Below are 20414 nucleotides of genomic sequence, written 5' to 3' on the forward strand. Positions count from 1 at the left end.
CTTCTTCCCCAGTTCTGCCTCTTATGCTGCTGGCAGCAATCCTCAGGTGGGCCTCCCATACCCAGCACCACACTTGTTCAGTTCAGCTGGGTGTTATAAGTTGACCATCAGTTGTCAGTCTGCCACACCTCCCTTGTATGAGTTTTTGTCTTAGCCTTTTCTTCTTGTAGCAGTTTGAGGTTCTCCATTAAGTTGTTTATTTTCTCTTGCTCTGTTTTCCTGATATGGGTATTACTGCTATAAGTTTCACTCCTAGGACTGCTTTGTGTCCCAAAAATTCTGGCATATTGTATTGCCATTATCATTTAATTGTAGAAACTGTCTACTTTCTTCTTTAATTTCATCTGTGACCCATTAGTTCAGGAGTTGTTATGAAGTTCTTGTGATTTCTTTTGCCATTGATTTCCAGTTTGATTGCACTACGGTATGATTATATGCATGGGATAATTTCAGTTCCTTTTCATTTACTTAAGTGTGTTTATTAGTTAATGTGTGGTCTGTTTTGGAGAAAGTCCCATGGGGTGGAACACTCTGTAGACATCTGTTAAGTCCATTTGTTCAAAAATTTGATTCAATTCTAATATTTCATTGTTGATTTTTTTGTCTGGTTGATCTGTCTTTTTGTGATAGTGGAGTATTGAAATCCCCTCAATACAGTTGTATTAGTGCTTATTTGATTTTTCATGCCCGTTAATATTTGTTTTATATAGTTGAGTGCACTGGTATTTGATGCATGTATATTTATGATTGTTATCTCTTCCTCTTGGATTGTTCCTTTTACAAGGATTTAGTGGCCTTCTTTATCTTTCTTAATCAGTCTTGGCTTGAAATTCACTTTGTCTGCAAATAGAATAGCTACTCCTGTCTCATGGAGTGTTGTTTTCCATCCTCTGACTTCAGTCTATGAATTTCTGTTTGAATTAAATGTGTTCCTTGTATGCAGCATATTGTTGAATCTTGCTTCTTGATCTGTTCTGCCAGTCTGTGTCTTTTGATTGGTGAAATGAGACCGTTAACATTGATGGTTATAACTGATAAGTATTGACTTATCCTTGTCATGTTATTTTCCTGTTCTTGGCTCCTCCTCTTTCCTACCCCCTCTGTTTACTTGTTTGCCTTCCCTGGTGGATTCCTTCTTTTGGGGTTCATGGAGTTATAGTCCTTGTTATCTCTTTCTAGAATGTCCTTCAAAACATTTTGTAGTGCTAGTTTGGTGGTCATAAATTTTCTCAGGTGTTCTTTGTCATGGAAATATCTTAATTCTCCATCAGGGTTTTTGTTTTTTTGTTTTTTTTTTTTTTTTGTCTCTTTGAGACAGAATGCAGTCTATGCAGTGCAGGCTGGCCTTGAGCTCACTTTGTAGCCCAGGCTGGTCTCAAATTTGCAACGATTCTCCTGCCTCAGCCTCCCGAGTGCTGGGATTACAGGTGTGCACCACCATGCTCAGCTGTCCATCAGTTTTGAAAGATAGTTTTGCAGGGTACATCAATCTGGGTTGAAGGTTGTTTTCCTGTAGAACTTGAAATACTTCACTTCAAGTTCTTGATTTGAGGGTTTTCTGCTGAGAAATCAGCTGTGAATTCTGATGGGCTTTCCTTTCTGGGTGATTTGTTTCTTTTCCCTAACAGTGTTAAAGATTCTGTTCTTGTGTTGAATTTCTGGAATCTTGACTATGATATGCCTGGCTATAGATTTTTTTTTAACTGAGGTTAATTGGAATTCTATATGCCTCACTTATTCATATGTCAAATTATTTTTCCCTACCTAGGGAAGTTTCCTGCCTTGACATCTGTGAACAGTTTTTTAAAAAAAATACCATTTGTGTTATCTTCTACTTTTTTATTGACTTCAGTCAGTCTTAAATTATTCTTCTTTGCCTTGTCTAGCAGCTGCTGGATTGATTTTTCATGGTCCCTTGCTATTTTTAAGAAATCTTTCTTTTCATGATCATTAACTGCAAGCCTGTCTTCTATATGAGTTCCTGTTCTCACATTGGTTTAATCTGCTGTGGATACTTTCAGTGGAATTTTTATTCTCCTGGATATCTGCTTGAATCTGCCTTAAGGATTTCATTTCTTTCTTATGCTGAGCATTCATGGCTTCCATAAGTTTTTTAAGATCCTCTTTTTTTTTTTTTTTTGGCCTGTATCTGTTCTAGAATCAGTAAGCATGGTTTTCATTGTGGATACCATTTCTGCAGTTATCTGAGAAATTATTTCTCATTTAATTTTTTTCTAGAGCCTCATTCAGTTGCTTTGTTGTTACCACTTCAGGGAGGTCAGGTGGGTGGCTTTTGGATTGCCCCACCTCATTGCCCCGTGGGTTTACCTTTGATAAACTGCATGTCTGGGGTTGTGTCTTGTCTTTTCATTTTCTTTTCTTTTTTTTAGTTTAATTCCTGGGTGATGCTTGTAAATTGCCTATGGTGGATTGCTTTATTGCTAATATTTAGAACTCTTAGGAAATGATTACTTCTCCAAGGTATCTTCCAAGTGTAGCTGGCTTTTGGGTTTTGAGTCTGTTACAAGATCGTACCTCTTCCATTTGTTGGGTATGAGAAGTTGCTGCCTGTTTGGCCCTGCCCTAGTTCTTTGGCAGGCTGCCACAGTATTTTCTGTGACCCTTAGTCAACTCAGTCTTGGAATACCAGGAAAAACAGCTTTTTAGAACAGTTATGTCACTTTTGGGTATAGTGGTTGCATCAGCAGTGACAATAGAATCAAACATAGCCTAGAAAATGACAAACTGAGCTAACCATTAATTTGCTACTTTTAACCATATGAACTAGATTTGTGGTTATATAACAAAATCTAAAACAAACCAGAAAATTACATGCAGTATACAAGTCCTTAGTATGTCAATTTTGCCCTCAGGGGTTAACATTTAAAATAGGTTAGGGAGAAAATAGAGAAGTGAAAGAAAAGGAAGAGATTAGAAGTAAGGCTAAGGGACAGAGGGGATCACGCTACCTTTGGGAAACTGATGCCAGAAGAATGGAGGTAAGGGGCTGGGAATTTAGCTCAGCGGCAAAAGCGCCTGTCTGTCAAGCGCAAGGTCGTGAGTTCGGTTCCCAGTACTGGAGAAAAACCAAAAACCAAAAAAAAAAAAAAAACAAAAACAAAAAAAAAGAAGAATGGAGGTAAAGAGCGAAGGAAGAGATAAAAAGAAGAACATAACAAGAACCACAAACAGGCTAGAAAATATGTTCACACTCATATAAAAACAAGGTCAAACAAAGGAGAGAAAAACAAAACCAAAAACCAAAAAACCACCACCACCACCACAACAAAAAGCAAGTAAGAGGGAGAGAGAGGAAAAAAAAAGAAAAAAGTCCACTTCCAGGTAAGTCTTTGCTGTTGCTGGTATACAGCGTGTGGAGACAGAGTCCCAGTCTGTGTCGATCTATCCCAGCAAGCCAGGCGGTAGCTTTTTGGCTGGGTAGTGGATAATCTCAGCAAGCCTGCACCTCCTGGCTGAGACCAGATTCATTTAGCCTGCAGCTGTCAGTGCACCTTCTGCAGCCCAGCTGGGAGCTGCTAGATGGAGCCAGCAGTCTCTGAGTTCTGAGCTCAGCTGGCCCATCTCCAAGATGGCTCCAGGCCAATCACTCTCTGGTGTGCAATGACTGAGTCCCCAGAACTCACTGCTAGTTAGTACAGTCCTTCATGTCCGCTGCTGCATCCCTCTCTGGAGGCCTCTGGGGTCGCCAGCAGTCTTCACATGCCTACAGGTTTGAACTGCTCCTCTCATGCAGTGAGTCCCATCTCAGGAAGAAGATGCTACTGGCCACCTTCTCCTCCTTCTTCTTTGAAGTTTCTCTCTTCACTCTCTCTATGGGCTTCATGTCATGCTTCAGATCCTTCCTGGATTCAGGGGACCCACTTACCTTGTTCTTGTCTTCCTTATGTTGCTATGTTCCAGCATCTGGACAGGGACTCTCAGGCTCTTTCTGCTGCTCCTTACCACTCCATCTTGGTGCTCCCGTGCTCCATAATTTAATATAATTTAATATAATTTTGAGAAGGGGTCTTGGTATGTAATTCTGGCTGGCCTTGAATTCACTATGTAGCCTAGACTAGCCTCGAACTTGCAGCAGTCCTCCTGCCTGAGCCTTGTGGGTGCTGGGATTTGAGGCATGTGTCACCACATCTGGTCCTCATTTTTGTTTTTTATGGAGACAGGGTCTGGCTTATGTTGCCCAGCCTGGCTTCAAAGTCTTGGGCTCAAATGACCCTTCCACCTCGGCCTCTTACCTGAGGCTGCTGGTAAGGCTGTTGCTTACCCTGCTTCTTGGGAAATTTTTGTCACCCTGTGCTTCGTTTTCTTGGTTGTAAGATTTTTCCCCATGGATCAACATTGGCCTCTTAAGGTAGCTTTGCAGAATGAAAAAGTCTGTAACCCAGTGGTGAAGCCAGCCAGCCTGCCTTGTCGCCCCTCTAGTGTTTGTTAATGTGGAGAGAATACCGGTGCTCACACAGCGATGAAGTCACCTAATGGTGCATTTCCCAGAGCATCCCCACCATTATGGGACACGTGACTGTGTGAGCTCTGTAACTTCCTAGGGAAATCATGTTGGTAGAAGATTTAAATTTTTTTTATTTCTTTCCTTGGCATTTTATTTATCTGAGACATGAAGGGAATCTGGGAAATGAGAACAGTGTAGGATCAGAGTATTCGTTTCTTTTCTGAAAATGACATGGTCAAGGAAGGAGGATATAAAACTGAAGTTAGACAGGACTGAGTGAGGCAGGCGCCCTTCAGCGCTGTTCACTGACGTTCACCTCTTAGAGAAGGCAGCAGGGTCTTTGTGATGGTCATTGGGATGTCAGTTCAGAAGACTTAATTACTTTATCAGATTTTACCATTTTTCATCAAGAGTTCAAAGCATTTTCGTAAGGCAAAGAAGACGGTCACTTTGTTCTTCACCCTCAACTAGTTGACAAGGCTCTTCTGATGATAGTTGGATATCACAACTGAAACCTCAAAAGGAGATTTGGTGACAAATACTTAGGGTTTTAGGTCTTATATAATCACTGCAGGATAATGTGACACACACTGTACTTTGTCTAAGGAGGAAAGTCTCTTGGGGAAACCAATAAATTGCTGTGGGCTTGGCAAAAACAATCATGTTCACGTGGCTTTGAACTCATTTCCAGTTCTGCGAGCATCTGTGACTTTGACCCTTAGCTGTGGATTGAATGTTCTGTTAGTTTCAGTGCTTACAGCAGAGTACTTTTCTTTTTCGTCATAGGATGTCCAAAAATAAGATTAGAATAAGGGAGGGGCAGTAGTTTTGAGAAAAGTATCTCTTCATTGTAAAAGTGTTTATACTACAGAATTATCTTAGTTATGAATTACTGTCAGCTAGTTATTATCACAATCATAGGAACAATTTATCCTTCCCTTAACAGAAACCTCCCACATGAATGGAAGGAAAGGGTATTATTCTAAGGCTGTTCCTCTTTTCTTGGGCCTTCTGTGAGTATTGAGGCCAAAGCATAGTTTTGCCTGTGATATGACATTTATAGCTCATTATGGTGAGGAGGACAAGACTCTGAAGTACAGTGCTTTGGCAGTGGGATGGCTCTGCAAAGACCCCAAGGAGGAGAACCTGGGGAAGGGACTCAGTCTTTCCCAGAAGAACCTGCTGCCCTGGCCAAGCCCCTCTGTCTCCAGCCCCAGGGTGAGTTAGTGCATTCTTGTTGGAGTCAGGTACTTCATTTACCTAGTGCCCCGGAGCCCACTGTACTCTCTGGGTATGTTACTATTTGCTTGCAGTCCACTTTTGATCTCTGAAGTTGAGAGAATGGGATTTTTTTTTTTTATAATCGAACGTAGGACCTTGCCTGCACTTGCAAGGCAGGTACTGTGCCGCTGAGCTATATCACTAGCCCAAGAATGGGATTCTTGTCAGTAATCACAGATTTTGTTAAAACCATGTCAACTTTTAGTCTTTATTGAGTACTTGTCTGTGCTCTGTGGTGTAGTAAGTTAGTTGGAGTTATGTAGATGAACCTGGCCCTTGCAGCACTAATAAGAGATCTTACTGGGACAGAGGCAGGCCGATGCAGTGGAAAGAGCAGATAATCCTCACTCTGTGCACTTGGAAAGGTACTTACCCCTGGGCCTCAGCTTCTCTGTATACAAGTGGTCCTGTGAGGGTAACCGTAGTGTACCTGAAAACCCTGTCATAGGGAAGGCATGGGTAGAGTCCTTTCTTTTAGGTCTTCCACATCCCTGATGTTATCTGGGAGGATCAGTCAAAATCTCTTTTCTGAAGCTTTCAGACCAGCTTGGCTGGCTCACTAGCAGCAAGGATGTATCACCTCTCAACTCTATGTTCTTTGGCTAATTTCCCATATGCTCAGACTTCTGGGTCCAGAGATTGTTAGTTAGGATAACTTTATTACACTGATAGTTACTAAGGGTGCTATGAACTAGTGGGGATTGCCATAGTAAAAAAAGGGCAAAAATAGTCCTTTCCTGGAGAACCTTTGGCGTAGTGGGAACCAGACAAACAGTGAAACACAGGCTCCTGGGCCCTCATCTGTAGAATGAATCATGGTTCAGTACAGATGGATTATACGAGTTCTGTTCTTCTACACTGGGGTTATTTGTGCATCACACTAGTTTTTTTGAAAAATGGTAGAGAATGGTAATAATCTTCCTGTATGCTTTTTCAAGTTGCTAGTGTGCAGTAGTTTATCAGTTTCATTCTGGCAGTGACCACAGATGTTGTATAAGCAAAGACATAGTTGTTCCATTTTCATGGAAGTTACTAATTTAATAGGGGATTTGAGAGCATTTTAGACTAAACTTTTAGTGGCTGCATAGTAGTATCTCAGTGTGAGTTTTCTGTAATTTATCAACTCCCATTTCTAGTTGATGTTATGCTTATTTTCAGTTTTCACTGCTATGAAAATGGGGCAGTGAATATCCTTATATTTTGGCAAACTTTGTAAGTATGCTTATAGGGCAAAATGGGGCATTGTTTGATCAAAGGATATATTGTATTTAAAATGTTGCTAGATATTGCCAGATTCTTTTATCCATGAAGATTGATTTTGTAAGTGTGGGGCAGGACCAAACAATCTGCATTTTTAACCTTTCTGAGGTAATTTTGATGCAGCCAGATTGGAGAACTATTTTAGAATGAGAAAAATTTCGAGATTCTCTGCAGCTAAGGAATATAATGTCCTGTGGCAGAGGTGGGTCAGCAGAGGTGGGTCAGCGATGGAGACCCAGGAAAGGGGAGGAGCCTTCAAAGTGCTGAGCAGTAGGAGTTCATCTGCCTGCAATCACAGTTGCTAGCAGTGGCCAGCTTTAGAGAAGTGGGGGTACTGATGCTTATCTGGAATGTGTTCATCCTGTGTGTTCCTAGATGTAGGGATTGGCTCATGAAAAGGTCATACCTTTTGTGCCCCTTCTCACTGTGACCTCAGACTCCTATCCAGTGTGTCACAGACAGAGGAGCCATTCTCCAGACCCCTTTCTCTGAGCACACCTCTTATGTCCCTTTAGACATGGAGTGTAGGGAAATGAGGTAAGAATTACACTGTGCCATTTTGGACACTTTGCTTATTACTAACGTGTAATTTTGGGCACATTAATGGAGTCGAATCTTTCTTTAATGCAGTGACACTGCCAACCTTCCAGGTTTGTTGCAGAGGTTAAAGGAGTGATGGAACCTCACTGAGTCCCTCTTCTGTCTTTGGTACTTCGTGCAGATGTCCGTCACACAGCCGGTGCGTGTGAGCAGTGACTCGCCAGTCCTTCCCTGTTAGACCGGTGGTGACCACATCCGTGGCTGTGGATTCCCTGCCCTGCCCAGGCTGGGATGTGGTGCACTGTTCTGCTTCTTAAATTAGTGATGTATGCTTATCACTTGCGAATAGATATTCTGCTTTAATTTTCATAATTATTATAACAGATAAATATTATTTCTTATATTCTACTGTGGGCAGTGCTCAGAGCATGCAAGTAACTTACTCCAGATCCCATAGTGTGACAGAGTGGCAATTGAAAACTCCTGATTTCAAACTGGATCCAGCTTGTGCTTTCCCATCAGTCCACTCTGCTGAGATAATTGTGCAGGACGTACGGGAAATTGGGAAATGTTGTCTGAGGGCAAGCTTGTTTTAGTTCTATAATTTAAAAGATTAGCATGGTGACATAGACATTTCTCTTGCCTGTACTTAATAATTCCCTTTCAGTTAGCTTTCCTGAGCACATGATACAGTAAGTCTGTCTTTTCTGTAAGAATGTAAGTAGTCACACCCTCTTGTTTTTCTTGTTTCTATTGCTTAAAATTGTTAGCTTTTCTTTTTTTGAACTGTTTAATACTTGTGCAACATAAGTTGAGGATGGTTTATAGTAATCAGAGCAGAATTTTGGTAGCTTTGGAAGTGTTAGTAACCCCGGAAAGTAACATTTGTGCTCCTGTGTGGTCCTTATCCTCATCCTTCTTTCCTTGGTAGCCATGGGCTTTGAGGGCCAGTTTAGGGCATAGGTCAGTGATTAGCCATTATCACATGTCATCCCTGTTACTGGAGCCTACATTGTAGATTCATTGCTTAAGTGTATGGAAATAGTGGGAAAAGTACCAACTCATAAGTACTATATTTGTTACTGTTTTTTTTTTTGGCTCTGGAACTCAGGACCTTGTGCTGGCCAGGCAGGTGCTTGTGCCGCTGAGCTATCTCCAGGGCCCATATATTTGTTACTTTTAAATGAAGCTCTTCATTGGAGGATTAGGTTGTTGGACCATTTTGAATATTTCAGTGTGAGTAGAGTTTGGAAGAAACTCCACACTCACTGTCTGCCCCTTAGTCATAAAATTCACAGAGTTGCTAGGTAAGAGTTGCATACACCAGGAAGTGTAGCAATACAAGAAATATATGTTTCTACAAGCTATATGTTGAGTGAGGGAATTTTCCCAACAATTCTATTATCGTTATTCTTAGGACACAGGGTTTTCTTTGCCCAGTATTTTTACAAATCAGCTTGTTCTAGAATTTATTCTTTAAAGCACGCTGGGTTGGCTTCCTTCCTTCCTTGGTGCCTGGCGTGCTTAGGTGAGCAGTACAGGCAGGCTCAGCGTGGACTCACAGACTCCCCTGTGAGTTGATGGCCATAGGTTAGTTGCTGTCCTTGTGCTTGCCATCCTGCCTCCGATGCTGTGTCAGTTTAACTTTTTACCATGTGTGGGCCTGTGTCGGAAAGCTGTGTCTGGTTTCTGTCTTTCTGGTTTTAACCTGGGGAATGCAGTTGAGGTCTTCAGTGCCTCCTTATTTTCAGAAGGAGAAACGAGCTTTGGAGAGAAGCTCTAACAGAATGCATTATGGCCTGCAGGGTCAGGGGCTGCACTGTTGGTTTATTCACTTTTTATGAATTTCAGTTTTTATTTATGTATTTCACTGTAGTGTTGTCACAATGAAATGACCTCTGGGCACCAGAGCGCACATAAATTAGCAGTAAGATGTAATTTCTGATTTTACTTCTGCTAAAATGTTCAGCTTTTTGTAGGAGACAGAAGCATGTAAGATGGCCACAACAAATAATTTTTTTAGATAATCTTAATTTTTAAATCAGTAATACTTGATCAACTTCACTGTTAATAGAACTGGATTATTATCTGGATGATGGGGTGCATGTGGGGAAATCATTCAGTTGTATCCTGTACTAGTTGCTAGAGTAATCTCACACCCTAATTAAGGGTTAATTATTGTTGTTAATTGCTTAATGATAAAGTTCTTTTGAAAATAACAGCTTACTCTTGTATGTGAAAAGTACCCTTTCCACGTATACAGAAGAATAAATATTCGGAAAGTTATTTTTGGCCTTGTTATGTCAAATAGTCAGTTGCACAAGGATAACATATTAAACCTAAAATTACACTTTTGAAAGCCTATTGAAAACAAAATTCTCATATACTTTCGTTATCAATTTTTCAGAGGCTGTAAACCTGTTCTAAGACTGTGTAGTGCATATTTTTATACTGCTGACCTGCCGCTAACTGCAGACTTGATTAGATAAACAGAAATCTGTCTTAATTACATCTTTATGTGTCACACTAGAGCGACAGTTAACAATGGGAAAAATTCTGGTTGCAGTGTTTAAAAACGGGAAGAACCCATTTCTTGTTAATAGCAATTGTTGAATGATAATGCTGAGGATGGAATGACTTTACTTTCTGATGTGACTTTCAGTGTTTTTTATTTGGAAATTGATACTCATACGGTCTTTTAAAATGTGGTAAGATACTTTACAGTGGCAACAGAATCTAAGATAAAATATTACACAGTAATTCAAAAGCTGTATGTCTGTCTTACCATTAAACCCTTTCTTCCTAGGCCTATGGATCCGGCTGTGACATTGTTATTTTGGCAAACGACTTCGAATGTGTGCAGATCATTCCTGGTGCTAAGCATGGGAACATCCAAGTCAGCTGCGTGGAGTGTTCCAACCAACAAGGAAGAGTAAGAACTTCACTTTGTGCAACACTGTCTTTATTGTTTTTAGTAATACCACGGTTTCCTTATTCTTCAGAGCAAGGCGTGTCTGCGCTTTCTTGCTCCTGTGTGTTGCGTGGGAGGCTGTTGATGGAGTTGTAAAGAATGACTTGTACATAAGTGTAAAGTGCTGTTAAGCCAGTGATGCGATGATCAGTTGTTCCTTGGGTGTATTGTCCCAGAAGCGCTGTAGGCATCTCCGCCTTGTACATCCTGGTATTCTGCCAGCTGGTGATCCTGGTGGGCATTAAGCCAGTAGAGAGAAATAAACTTTTATCTTCTCTACCGAATACTCTTTATAATATCAAAACTTTCTGTTTGTTTTCTGAAACAGTTTTAGACTGGCCTCAAGCTCCTGGCCTCAACTGATTCTCCTTGCTTAGTTTCCCAAGTGCTGGTACTACAGGGCCATGTCACTGAGCCTGGAAATAGCATCAGTTTTTTTTTCTTGTGGTACTGGTGATTGAAGTCAGGGCCTTCACACTGAGCACTGTTTTTGTTTGTGTGGAGACAGGGTCTGACTAAGTTACTTTTTTTTTTTTTGTCTTTTTTGAGACAGGGGCTCACTATGCAGTTCAGGCTGACCTTGAGCTCACTTTGTATCCCAAGCTGGCCTCAAGCTTGGAACGATCTTCCTGCCTCAGCCTCCTAGGTGCTGGGATTACAGATGTGCACCCCCACGCCTGGCTTCACTAAGTTACTAAGTTGCCCAGGCTGGTGATCCTCCTGCCCCAATCTCCCAGAGTGCTGGAGTTACAGGCATGCACTGCCATGCCTGGCTTATAACATCACAATTTTATTAAGATATTTAATGAGTTGTTAGTGTCCAGTGTGAATGTGTCATATAGTAGGTGCTTTGCAAAGCCTGTTAATTTAATGAAAGTTTATTTTTGAAATAATTTTAATGAAAGAGTTTTATAGTTCATTCACTAATACTTTAAAACAGAGGATTTTACTTTTTTTTTTGGTATAGGAAATCAAACTCAGGACCTTGCACTTGCCAGGCAGGCGCTTATGCCTCTGAGCTATATCCCCAGCCTATGGATTTACTTTGAAATAGTTAAAATTTCATCATATACTCCCTCAAAATTTCAAACAAAATATGTATCAGATTTACATGTGAAAGCGTATTTGCTGTATGCCCCAGCCGCCTAAGTGCTGAGCTTACAGATGTGACCAGCATTGTATGTGTCTACAAGAATATAAAAGTAAGATTTTTATCTGTAATAACTGTAAGCTACCTCAGTCCTAGAGAGCATTCTTTACTGAATAACAAATTTTATCAAGAATATGCTAAATCAGGATATTACTTGATTAAATAAATAGTACTCACGCAAATTTATGCTGAATATGTTATGGTGACTTTATTATTCCATTTCTCTCGCCCAACGCTACTGCTGGGGTCAAACTTTAATAGTTATGTGACTGTAGTACTCCTTGACAGTCTAGTGATGGATTTCCCCTATTACTGTAGCACTGAATTTTCTCTCTCTTTTCTCATTTTCTTTAGTTTTTCCTCCCCAGAGCATTGCTTATGCTTGTTTTAGAACACAGAGTGGCTAGGCATGGTAATGCGTGCCTGTAATCCCAGCACTCTGACGTTGAGGCAACAGGAATGCAAGTTCCTTTTCAACTGGGATACTTAGTGAGACTGTCTCAAAATAAAAAATTAAATTCTAGGTATATAGCTCAGTGTGAAGACCCTGGTTTCACCCCCTGTAAACACACACACACACACATACACACACACACACACACACACACACACAGAAACAACCCCTTCCCAATGTGCTGGAAGTGTCAGATTTTGTTCATTAATTTTTTATTACTCTTCTTGTAGGCCAAATAGGATAACTTTTAGGCTGCCTTCCAAAATTGATATCGATAGTGCGATAGTTGTCAGAGGTGAATTTTAATAAATTACTTAAGTTCTGGTGAAAATCACAGTCAGCAGATTTTCTGGGAGAAAAGTTTTATTTTTTGGGATTTTGAGACAGGGTTTCGCTATGTAGTTCAGGCTGGCCTTGAACTTAGCAATCCTCCTACCTCAGCCTTCAAGATGTTTAAAATACCTGGGTGTGGTGGCACACGCCTGTAATTCCAGCACTGGGGAGGCTGAGGCAGGAGGATCCTTGTGAGTTCGAGGCCAGCCTGGGCTACAAAGTGAGCTCAAGGCCAACCTGAACTGTACAGTGAGACCCTGTCTCAAAAAAAAAAAAAAAAAAAGATGTCTAAAATACAAAAGACAGTGTTCATACCTATGAGAAGCAGAGCAACCTATGTTTTCTTTTCTTTTTCTAGCCTCAGACTCACAGCTATCCTCCTGCCTCAGCCTCCCTAGTGCTGGTATTATAGGCGTGTGCCACCATGCCTGAGTTAGCAAGCTATGTTTCTACAGTTCCTTACCATTGTGTATCCCTAGTTCTTGTGGTGATGGGTGACTTTCAGAGTCACACAGTTTGTGACTCTGTCAGACTGGTGCAGAGCATTGTCAGCAGGCGTCTGAAGTAGCCTCCAAACGCTGTGAATTCAAACCCTTGTCCTGGAGAGAGTGTTAGGTACTAGAGAACAGTTAAAGTCACCTTTTGGCATGAGGAGAGTACTTGAAAACCACAATAGTCTTTTTTGACAGGCCTTAAAAGATGTACCTAATTTAGTTTCTGTTAGTTTTGTTTTCTGGTACTGGAGATTGAACTCAGGGGGTGCTAAGCTGCATCCCTAGTCCTTTTAAAAATGTTTATTGTGAGGCTGGGTCTCATTAAATTGCCTAAGCTGGCCTCATATTTGTGATCCTCCTGTCTCATTTTCCTGGGTAGCTGAGGTTACAGGTTAGCACTACCACACCTGGCCCTAATGGAGTTTTATGTTACCTGGGTTTCAGAGGGATCAGAAGGGATGGCTTTTGGTCTGTACCCCTAGCCAATCCCCTTGTCTTCAGGAGGGTGAATAGGAACTGGCCTTTCAGGAATTAATGGCAGAGGGGCTCTTGTAGCTTCCAGGAGCAGAGGGGTTTACGTCCCTGTTACCGGGTGGGAGCACAGTCCTGGTCCTCAGGCCCTCTCATCTCCAGGCCAGTGGGTGGCTCTTTGACTGCTCAGCTGTATGTTTTCTGTTCTCTTTCCTCCTCCTAGTCAGCTTCCCATGATGTTTTCTGTTTGGTTGTGTAACAGTCCCATTTATATGATGCGTTCTTAAAACCTGTTATTATTTGATGTCGTCTTCTACTTTCCATGGTTTTTATATTATATTCACTGGATTATAGTTTCTGATAAAGAGATGTGCCATTGAAGTGTATTTTTTATAGATAAGTTTATTTTTTGAATAAATTTATTTCTCTATAAAAATTCTTAGAAAAGGTGATTTCTTTGAATAGGTCAACTTTGTACTTGTAAAAGAAAGCCTACTGAATGTTTTTAGATTCTTAACTCTGATACACTTCCAGATATGTTTACGTCAGGAAATAGATCATTAGGGCTGCTTTGGGATTGTATTAAACGTCATTAGTTTATATGTTATTGTGAAAACAAGGTTGTATTTACCTTTTTCTAAGTATGTGTGCTATGCTTTTTCTTTTTAGATTGCAGCTTCGTATGGAAATGCTGTGTGTATATTTGAGCCCCTTGGCATAAATTCTCATAAGAGGAATTGTGTAAGTATTAATGATAGTAGAATGCTTTTAGAATCAACCTTTTTCAGGTTTCTGATTGATTCTAGTTAACTTTACAGTCTGGTTGATAGCGACAAGAGGCACCGTAGGAACAGGGGTAGAAGTGGGCTGGAATATCAGCGTGCAGGGGTTGAGGCCTGTTAGGACCCTAGGTCCCGAGAACATTGCTAGCTTCCATTTGTCTGGTCTGGACCAGCTTGCTCTGGCCCATGTTACTGGTCTCTGCTCACTGTGTGCTCTCCTGCTGTGCTCCAGAGCAGAGGAGCGCCAGAGCGCTGTCAAGGAGACGATCTCGCACCTCTCAGAGCTCATCTCCTGCTCTTCTCCCACCCTGGATTTTTCAGCCACACTGGAATGCTGTCCCCAGTCTCTCTTCCTTGGTGTCAGCTGTTATCCTGGAATGTCTTCCATGCATCCCCAGGCTGTCTTCCCAGATTCTTTAGTTTTTACTTAGTAAAGAATCTCAGTGGGTCCACCATCACCACACTTAAAAACTGCAGCTTCAACCTGTTTGTCTGTTTTAACTTCTACCCTTTTATTTATTTTTTAACTTCTTTTCCAAGGACTTTTTTTGTTTACTTATGTATTGCTCATTACTCAGAGTGTAAGTGGCATAAATTTTTCTGTTGTTCATGAATGCATCCCAAGTACCTAGAATCTGGAACTCACTGGGTGTAGTACTCCTGAGTCTGTGACTCTTGTTAGGCGCTTAGAGAACCTTTGCAGCTAAGAGGTCTAGCATACCCTATTGACAACCATTCTCATGTATTATTGAGTGCTGTTTTTTTGTTTTTTGTTTTTTTTTTTGAGTGCTGGGTTTTAGTCTTTCTGATTTGGTATTCAGAAATCATCAACTCAGTTAAAAATGATCACATGCTTTAGAACTTCACTGCTACTGAAAAAAAAGCCAAACTGCAAATGTTAAATCCAAGTGCCAGGAGTATGTAAGTAATTTTTTAAAAAAAATTATTTTTGCTTTTTAAGTTGGGGTCTCACTGTGTTCCCTGGGCTGGATTCAAACTCCTGGGCTTGTCTTTCTCCTGTCTCAGGGTCCCAAGTAGGTGGGACTACAGATATGTGCCAACATGCCCAGCTCTAAAAAAATTTTCTTAACTTTTTAATTTTTTCATTTCTTTTTTTTTGTTTCTGTTTTTGTTTTTCTTCCGGTACCACGAATTGAACTCATGACCTTGCACTTGCCAGGCAGGGGCTGTGCCGCTGAGCTAAATCCCCAGCCCCTCATTTCATTTTTTAAAGACAGGATATGTTGTATAGCCCAGGTAGGCCTTGAACTCAGGATCTGTCTAACCCTCAGGTTTCTGTACTGACATGCTCAGCCTAAAGATTGTTTTGTAAAATCAAATGTATTTTAACTAGTTTCAGTACTTTTCATTAAATATGTATATTTGGATTTTTTTTTACATTTTTGAAAAACAGTGTAGATTAAGATGGTAGCCTTCGTCTGTACTAGTAGGAGGGGATGGTGCCAAGTTTTAGAGTGCTTATGAACTGCCTTGGGATGAAGCTCATTGGTGGAGAGCCTTCCTCGCGTGTGCAGGGGCTCAGGTCAGTCCCAGCACCACAGACACAAGTCACCTGGAGAGCATAATGAAAATTCCGTAGCCAGGTGTGGCAGTGCACACCTGTAATCCCAGTGAGGTGGGGGGATTCTGAGTTCGAGCCCAGCCTGGCCAGTTTAGCAATTTAAACCATGTCTCAAAATAAAATATATAGAAAGGACTGGGGATGTAGCTCAGTGCAAAGCCCCGGGGTTTAATTCTTAGTACTGCTAAAAAGAAAGAAATCTTTTTTTAGAGTTCCAGGCTGCACATTGAAATTTTCTGTGATATGCTATAGTTGGCTCATGGATTAAACATCTATGGAAAAAATATTAGGGTCATCTGTAACCTTACAAATGATTTAATTATTTAAAATACTGTTGTGACTGATGTTTGGTAAGCACTAGTAAGATTTTATTTTATTTTTTAAAAAATTATTATTATTATTATTATTGGGTACCAGGAATTGAACTCAGGACCTTGTGCTTGCCAGGCAGGCACTTGTACTGCTGAGCTATATCCCTGGCCCCAAAGATTTTAAAAATAACTACTTTCCTGATTATAAAGTCTAAAATTATTTTTAGATAATGAAATGCAGATTTTGCAGGCGTATCTTAAAGTTTCACATCTAAGTAGTCAAGAAAGCTTGTATCAATTACTTAAGTATTAGAATTACTATAAAAAGTAATGCCATTTTTAAAATTATTGTACTTGCTTGGCAGTTACTAACTTGCCTAACCTGGCATGACTATATCTTGTGCCGTAGTGTTACAACAGGGCACATTGTACATTTATTTTTTAATTTTTTTTTTTTTTTTTTTTTTTTTTTGAGACAGGGTCTTCTTATGCAGTTCAGACTGACCTTGGCCTCACTTTGTAGCCCAGGCTGGTCTTGAACTCGCAACGATCCTCCTGCCTCAGCCTCCCGAGTGCTGGGATTACAGGTGTGTGCCACCATGCCTGGCTTGTGCATTTATTAATATACAACAAAGATATAAAGCAGACTTTTATTTATTTAGAATATAGTAGTTCATGTAAAAGGTTTTTGACTTTTAAACTTTAAATTACTTTTTAGGATATAAATATTAAAAAACGGATGAAAACGTGTAATTGTAAATTATATATATCATATAGTTCAAATCTGTTGACTTCTTAGGAGTTATATATAGTTTTTTTAAGACAGTCCATATGATCATGATAATTAGGATTTCTTTCTACTGTGCATCTATTTTAATTTTAATTTAAAAATTTTATTAGTGCACTTTTGCAATTCATACTGGTGATAGTCACTGTGAGGTTTTAATAAACATTTCTGAGCATCTTTGTAGCAGGCATGACAAGCACTAAAGATAAAGAATTAGCGAGCTGTAAGCAAAGCTTTGGGTGGATGATAGAAGGCCAGAGAAGATGACGGAGTGGAGATGAGGACCAGCCTGGCTTTCCTGCAAACGTGGAAGCCCCAGGTGCAGTTAGGAAAGGCCTCCTCAGGGCAGAGGAGCGCTTCTTGGCTGGAGGGAAGCCTGGGAGACGGTGCTTGTTGGGGTGGCGTTGCTCAGCACGGTAGACTAAAGAAGTGAGATCATTGAAAGTTGTTTTTAAAACATTGTGTGGAAATAGTATTCACATCTTTATTTCAGATCATAAGTTCTTACATTGAAGAAAATGATAAAATGGTAGAGTGTCTGGATATTTGAAAGACATCTTTTTCTTTTTTCTTTCTATGTGTTCCAGCAACTCAAGTGTCAGTGGCTTAAAACCGGGCAGTTTTTTTTGAGTTCTGTTACGTACAACCTGGCGTGGGACCCTCAAGGTATTTAGCAATTATACTTAGAAATTAGAAAACTTAAATATTTGTTTTAAATGTATGCTTACAGTGTTACATGGTGTTTCCTAATACAAAAATAATCAGTGTTATTTTTTTTTTTGTTGAATTCATTGCTTTGTATAGTGCTCAGTATACTGTTCTATGCTATTCTATGCCTTTTTGCCCCTGCTTTTTAATGTTTTATTGCAAGAAACAGTGACTTGTTTCCTTAATTAACATGTATTATACCTTATTTTTACTGTATTTAATGAGAAAATCATAACTAAATCAGGAACCAAAAATATTCCACCTTTATTGGTATCCTTTGTATTTCAGGAAATTACTACCTTTAATTTTGGAAGCTTAATGATAATAGCTGTTGCTCCCTTTTACAATCAAAATTATTGATGCTTTTATATTCCATATAGAAAACAAAGTCCATTAATTTGCAATTTTTCTTAACATCCTGAGAACTTACTTTGCTTATTTTTTTTTTGAGATAGGGTCTTGCAGTGGAGGCCAGTGGAGGCCAGGCTGGCCTTGAACGGGGGCGTGATCCAGCCCATCTTCCCAAGTGCTGGGCTTACAGGCATGTGCCACCATGCCTGGCAATCCTGAGAACATTTTGTACTGTATACATCAGAGTTTTGGGGATTTGCTGTTGTATTTTGGCTTTTTATTCTTGTTTTTAAGACTTGCTTGATACACTGTAGCTCTTTGCTAGTAAGCTTTCTTGTTTGTTCTCAAATCTTTTGTAAGAACTATTCTTTTTTTTTTCTTTTTTGAGACAAGGTCTCACTGTGTAGTTCACGCTGCCCCTGAACTCACTGTGTAGCCAGGGGAGCCTTGAACTTCAGGCAACCCTCCTGGTTCAACCTCCCAGTGCTGAGGTTACGAGCGTGTGCCCCTAGGCCTGGCACTGTTCTTTGTTGTCTGGGAATCGTCGTCATCATCATTTTTGTCCTGCTGCTTCTGAGAGACGTTTCCAAGTGCTTTCCGCAGGTGGTGCTGCATTGCTTATCTTTTCACAATAGTCACGGCCCTAACAGGGACCCATGTGTGCATTTCTGCCCCTGGATAACCCTTGCTTATTCATCAGAACATTCTTTAATTTTCAGATAACAGATTATTGACAGCAACGGATTCTGTTCAGTTGTGGGCTCCTCCAGGAGGTGATATTCTGGAAGAGGAGGAAGAAATTGACAATAAACTTCCTCCCGTTTTAAATGATTGGAAGTGCGTCTGGCAGTGCAAGTTAGTGTCTAACTCTGTTGTTATGTTCATTAATTTAAAAAATGCTTCCTAGATTATGTTCAATTTTACAAAAATCTTTATTTTTTGATGGCACAATTGCAGTTAGAGGCATAGAAAGTAGACTTTTCCAGTCAAAACTCATTAGGTCGTTCTTCAGTTTGTGCAATATAGCTCATTGCTTACAAAAAGATACAGTATTTCCCTACTCAGAGCTCCAGGATGTGAGCTGACAGGGTTGTCACATGGGGCTACTCACACCGGATGAGATGTGGGTGGGGAGGGAGTTGCTGGTCATTTTTCCTCTGGAAGGGCAGCCACCCACTAGAGTGGTGGTGTGTGCAGAGCCTAGCTAGCCAGGGAAGATGTTAGGTTCATTGTCTAGCCTGTTAGGTCAGATACTGATGGGCTGGGTGTGTGTGGGTGTCTTGTATGCATTTGCTTTCTCCAGAGCAAACTTTGGATTCATTTTAATTAAGTTACAGGTTTAAGAAGGTGAAGTTTTTAGGGAGGCAGAAACACTTATGTTCTGATAAGTGTGGCTTTGATGTTATGAAAATCAGATCATTTACATATACAAAAAAATTCTGTTTGTTTTTCTTAGAACCTCAGTATCTGTACAGTTGATGGAATGGTCTCCAGATGGTGAATATTTTGCAACTGCTGGAAAGGTAAAAGACCAAACAAAAAAGAAATAAAAAAACTAAAAATGTTCCTCATGCATCCTCATTTTCAGTTCTCTCTTCTATAAAACTGAGATAACCTCACTCTGAAAGCTGGCGCGAGAAGGAAGTTCTGTTGTGTGCTAGACAGATGGTGTTAGTGTAGAGGCTCCCCTGATGGTCCCGATTAGAAGACAGCAGAAGCTTCAAGAATAGCTCCTAGTTGTCATCTCTGACCTCAACTCCCTTACCTTTTTTTTTTTTGTCTTTTTGAGACAGGATCTTGCTATGCAGTTCAGGCTGGCCTTGAGCTCACTTTGTAGCCCAGACTGGTCTGGAACTCACAACCATCCTCCTGCCTCAGCCTCCCGAGTGCTGGGATTACAGGCATGTGCCACCACGCCTGGCCTTCCCTTACCTTTTTTAGAAATGAATTTTTCTGTTTTGTAAATGGCATGTGTAGTTCTGTTTAGAAAGTGGGATTATTCCACTGGATTCAGAATAAAAAGCAGCCCACTACTGTTTCCAGGGTCCCGAAGTCATTAATCATTGAGCTGAAGTTTTTCTTTCCTTTCTTGTCTCTTGATGACCTGCTGGTGCCCCTGTTTCTTGAGTTCTTCTCCCTGTGGGAGGCCCTGTGTTTGCCTTCTGCTGTGGGAGCTGAGGCGTTCTCCCTCTAGCTGATGTGCCCAGCCCCGTCTCCATGTCCCAGCGAACTTGCTAACTTCCCTTCCTTAAGGCTTCCCTGTCTCATAATTTTTGGGCAGGTTGGTGTTGTTCACATTATTGAGATTATATAAAATATTCTTCATAATTCATAATTATTTCAGGAGCAGCAATTACGTTGTTTTATTGTTTAGTTTTCTGTGTGTGTAATGCATCCTCAGAATTGCTGACAGACTGAATATTTTCTTAGTATAATCTCACATAGGAGATATCCTGAAACATGTTCTCTCCTTG

At 40.5% G+C, this 20414-nt stretch overlaps 1 protein-coding gene across 1 annotated transcript in view; it reads left to right on the plus strand.

Annotated features, from left to right (window-relative positions):
- Dmxl2 (Dmx-like 2) overlaps positions 1 to 20414 on the plus strand; it is a gene marked incomplete at its 5' end in the record, with an annotated part of 154818 nt that overhangs the window by 24620 nt on the left and 109784 nt on the right. Inside the window, 5 exon segments of the mRNA XM_005376642.2 lie at positions 10353 to 10478; positions 14089 to 14160; positions 17469 to 17547; positions 18660 to 18795; positions 19397 to 19463. Coding sequence (XP_005376699.1) covers positions 10353 to 10478; positions 14089 to 14160; positions 17469 to 17547; positions 18660 to 18795; positions 19397 to 19463 — 480 coding nt within the window.

Source organism: Chinchilla lanigera, unplaced genomic scaffold (genome assembly GCF_000276665.1).
Source record: "Chinchilla lanigera isolate Chin_1 unplaced genomic scaffold, ChiLan1.0 scaffold00008, whole genome shotgun sequence".
NCBI classification, from domain to species: domain Eukaryota; kingdom Metazoa; phylum Chordata; class Mammalia; order Rodentia; family Chinchillidae; genus Chinchilla; species Chinchilla lanigera.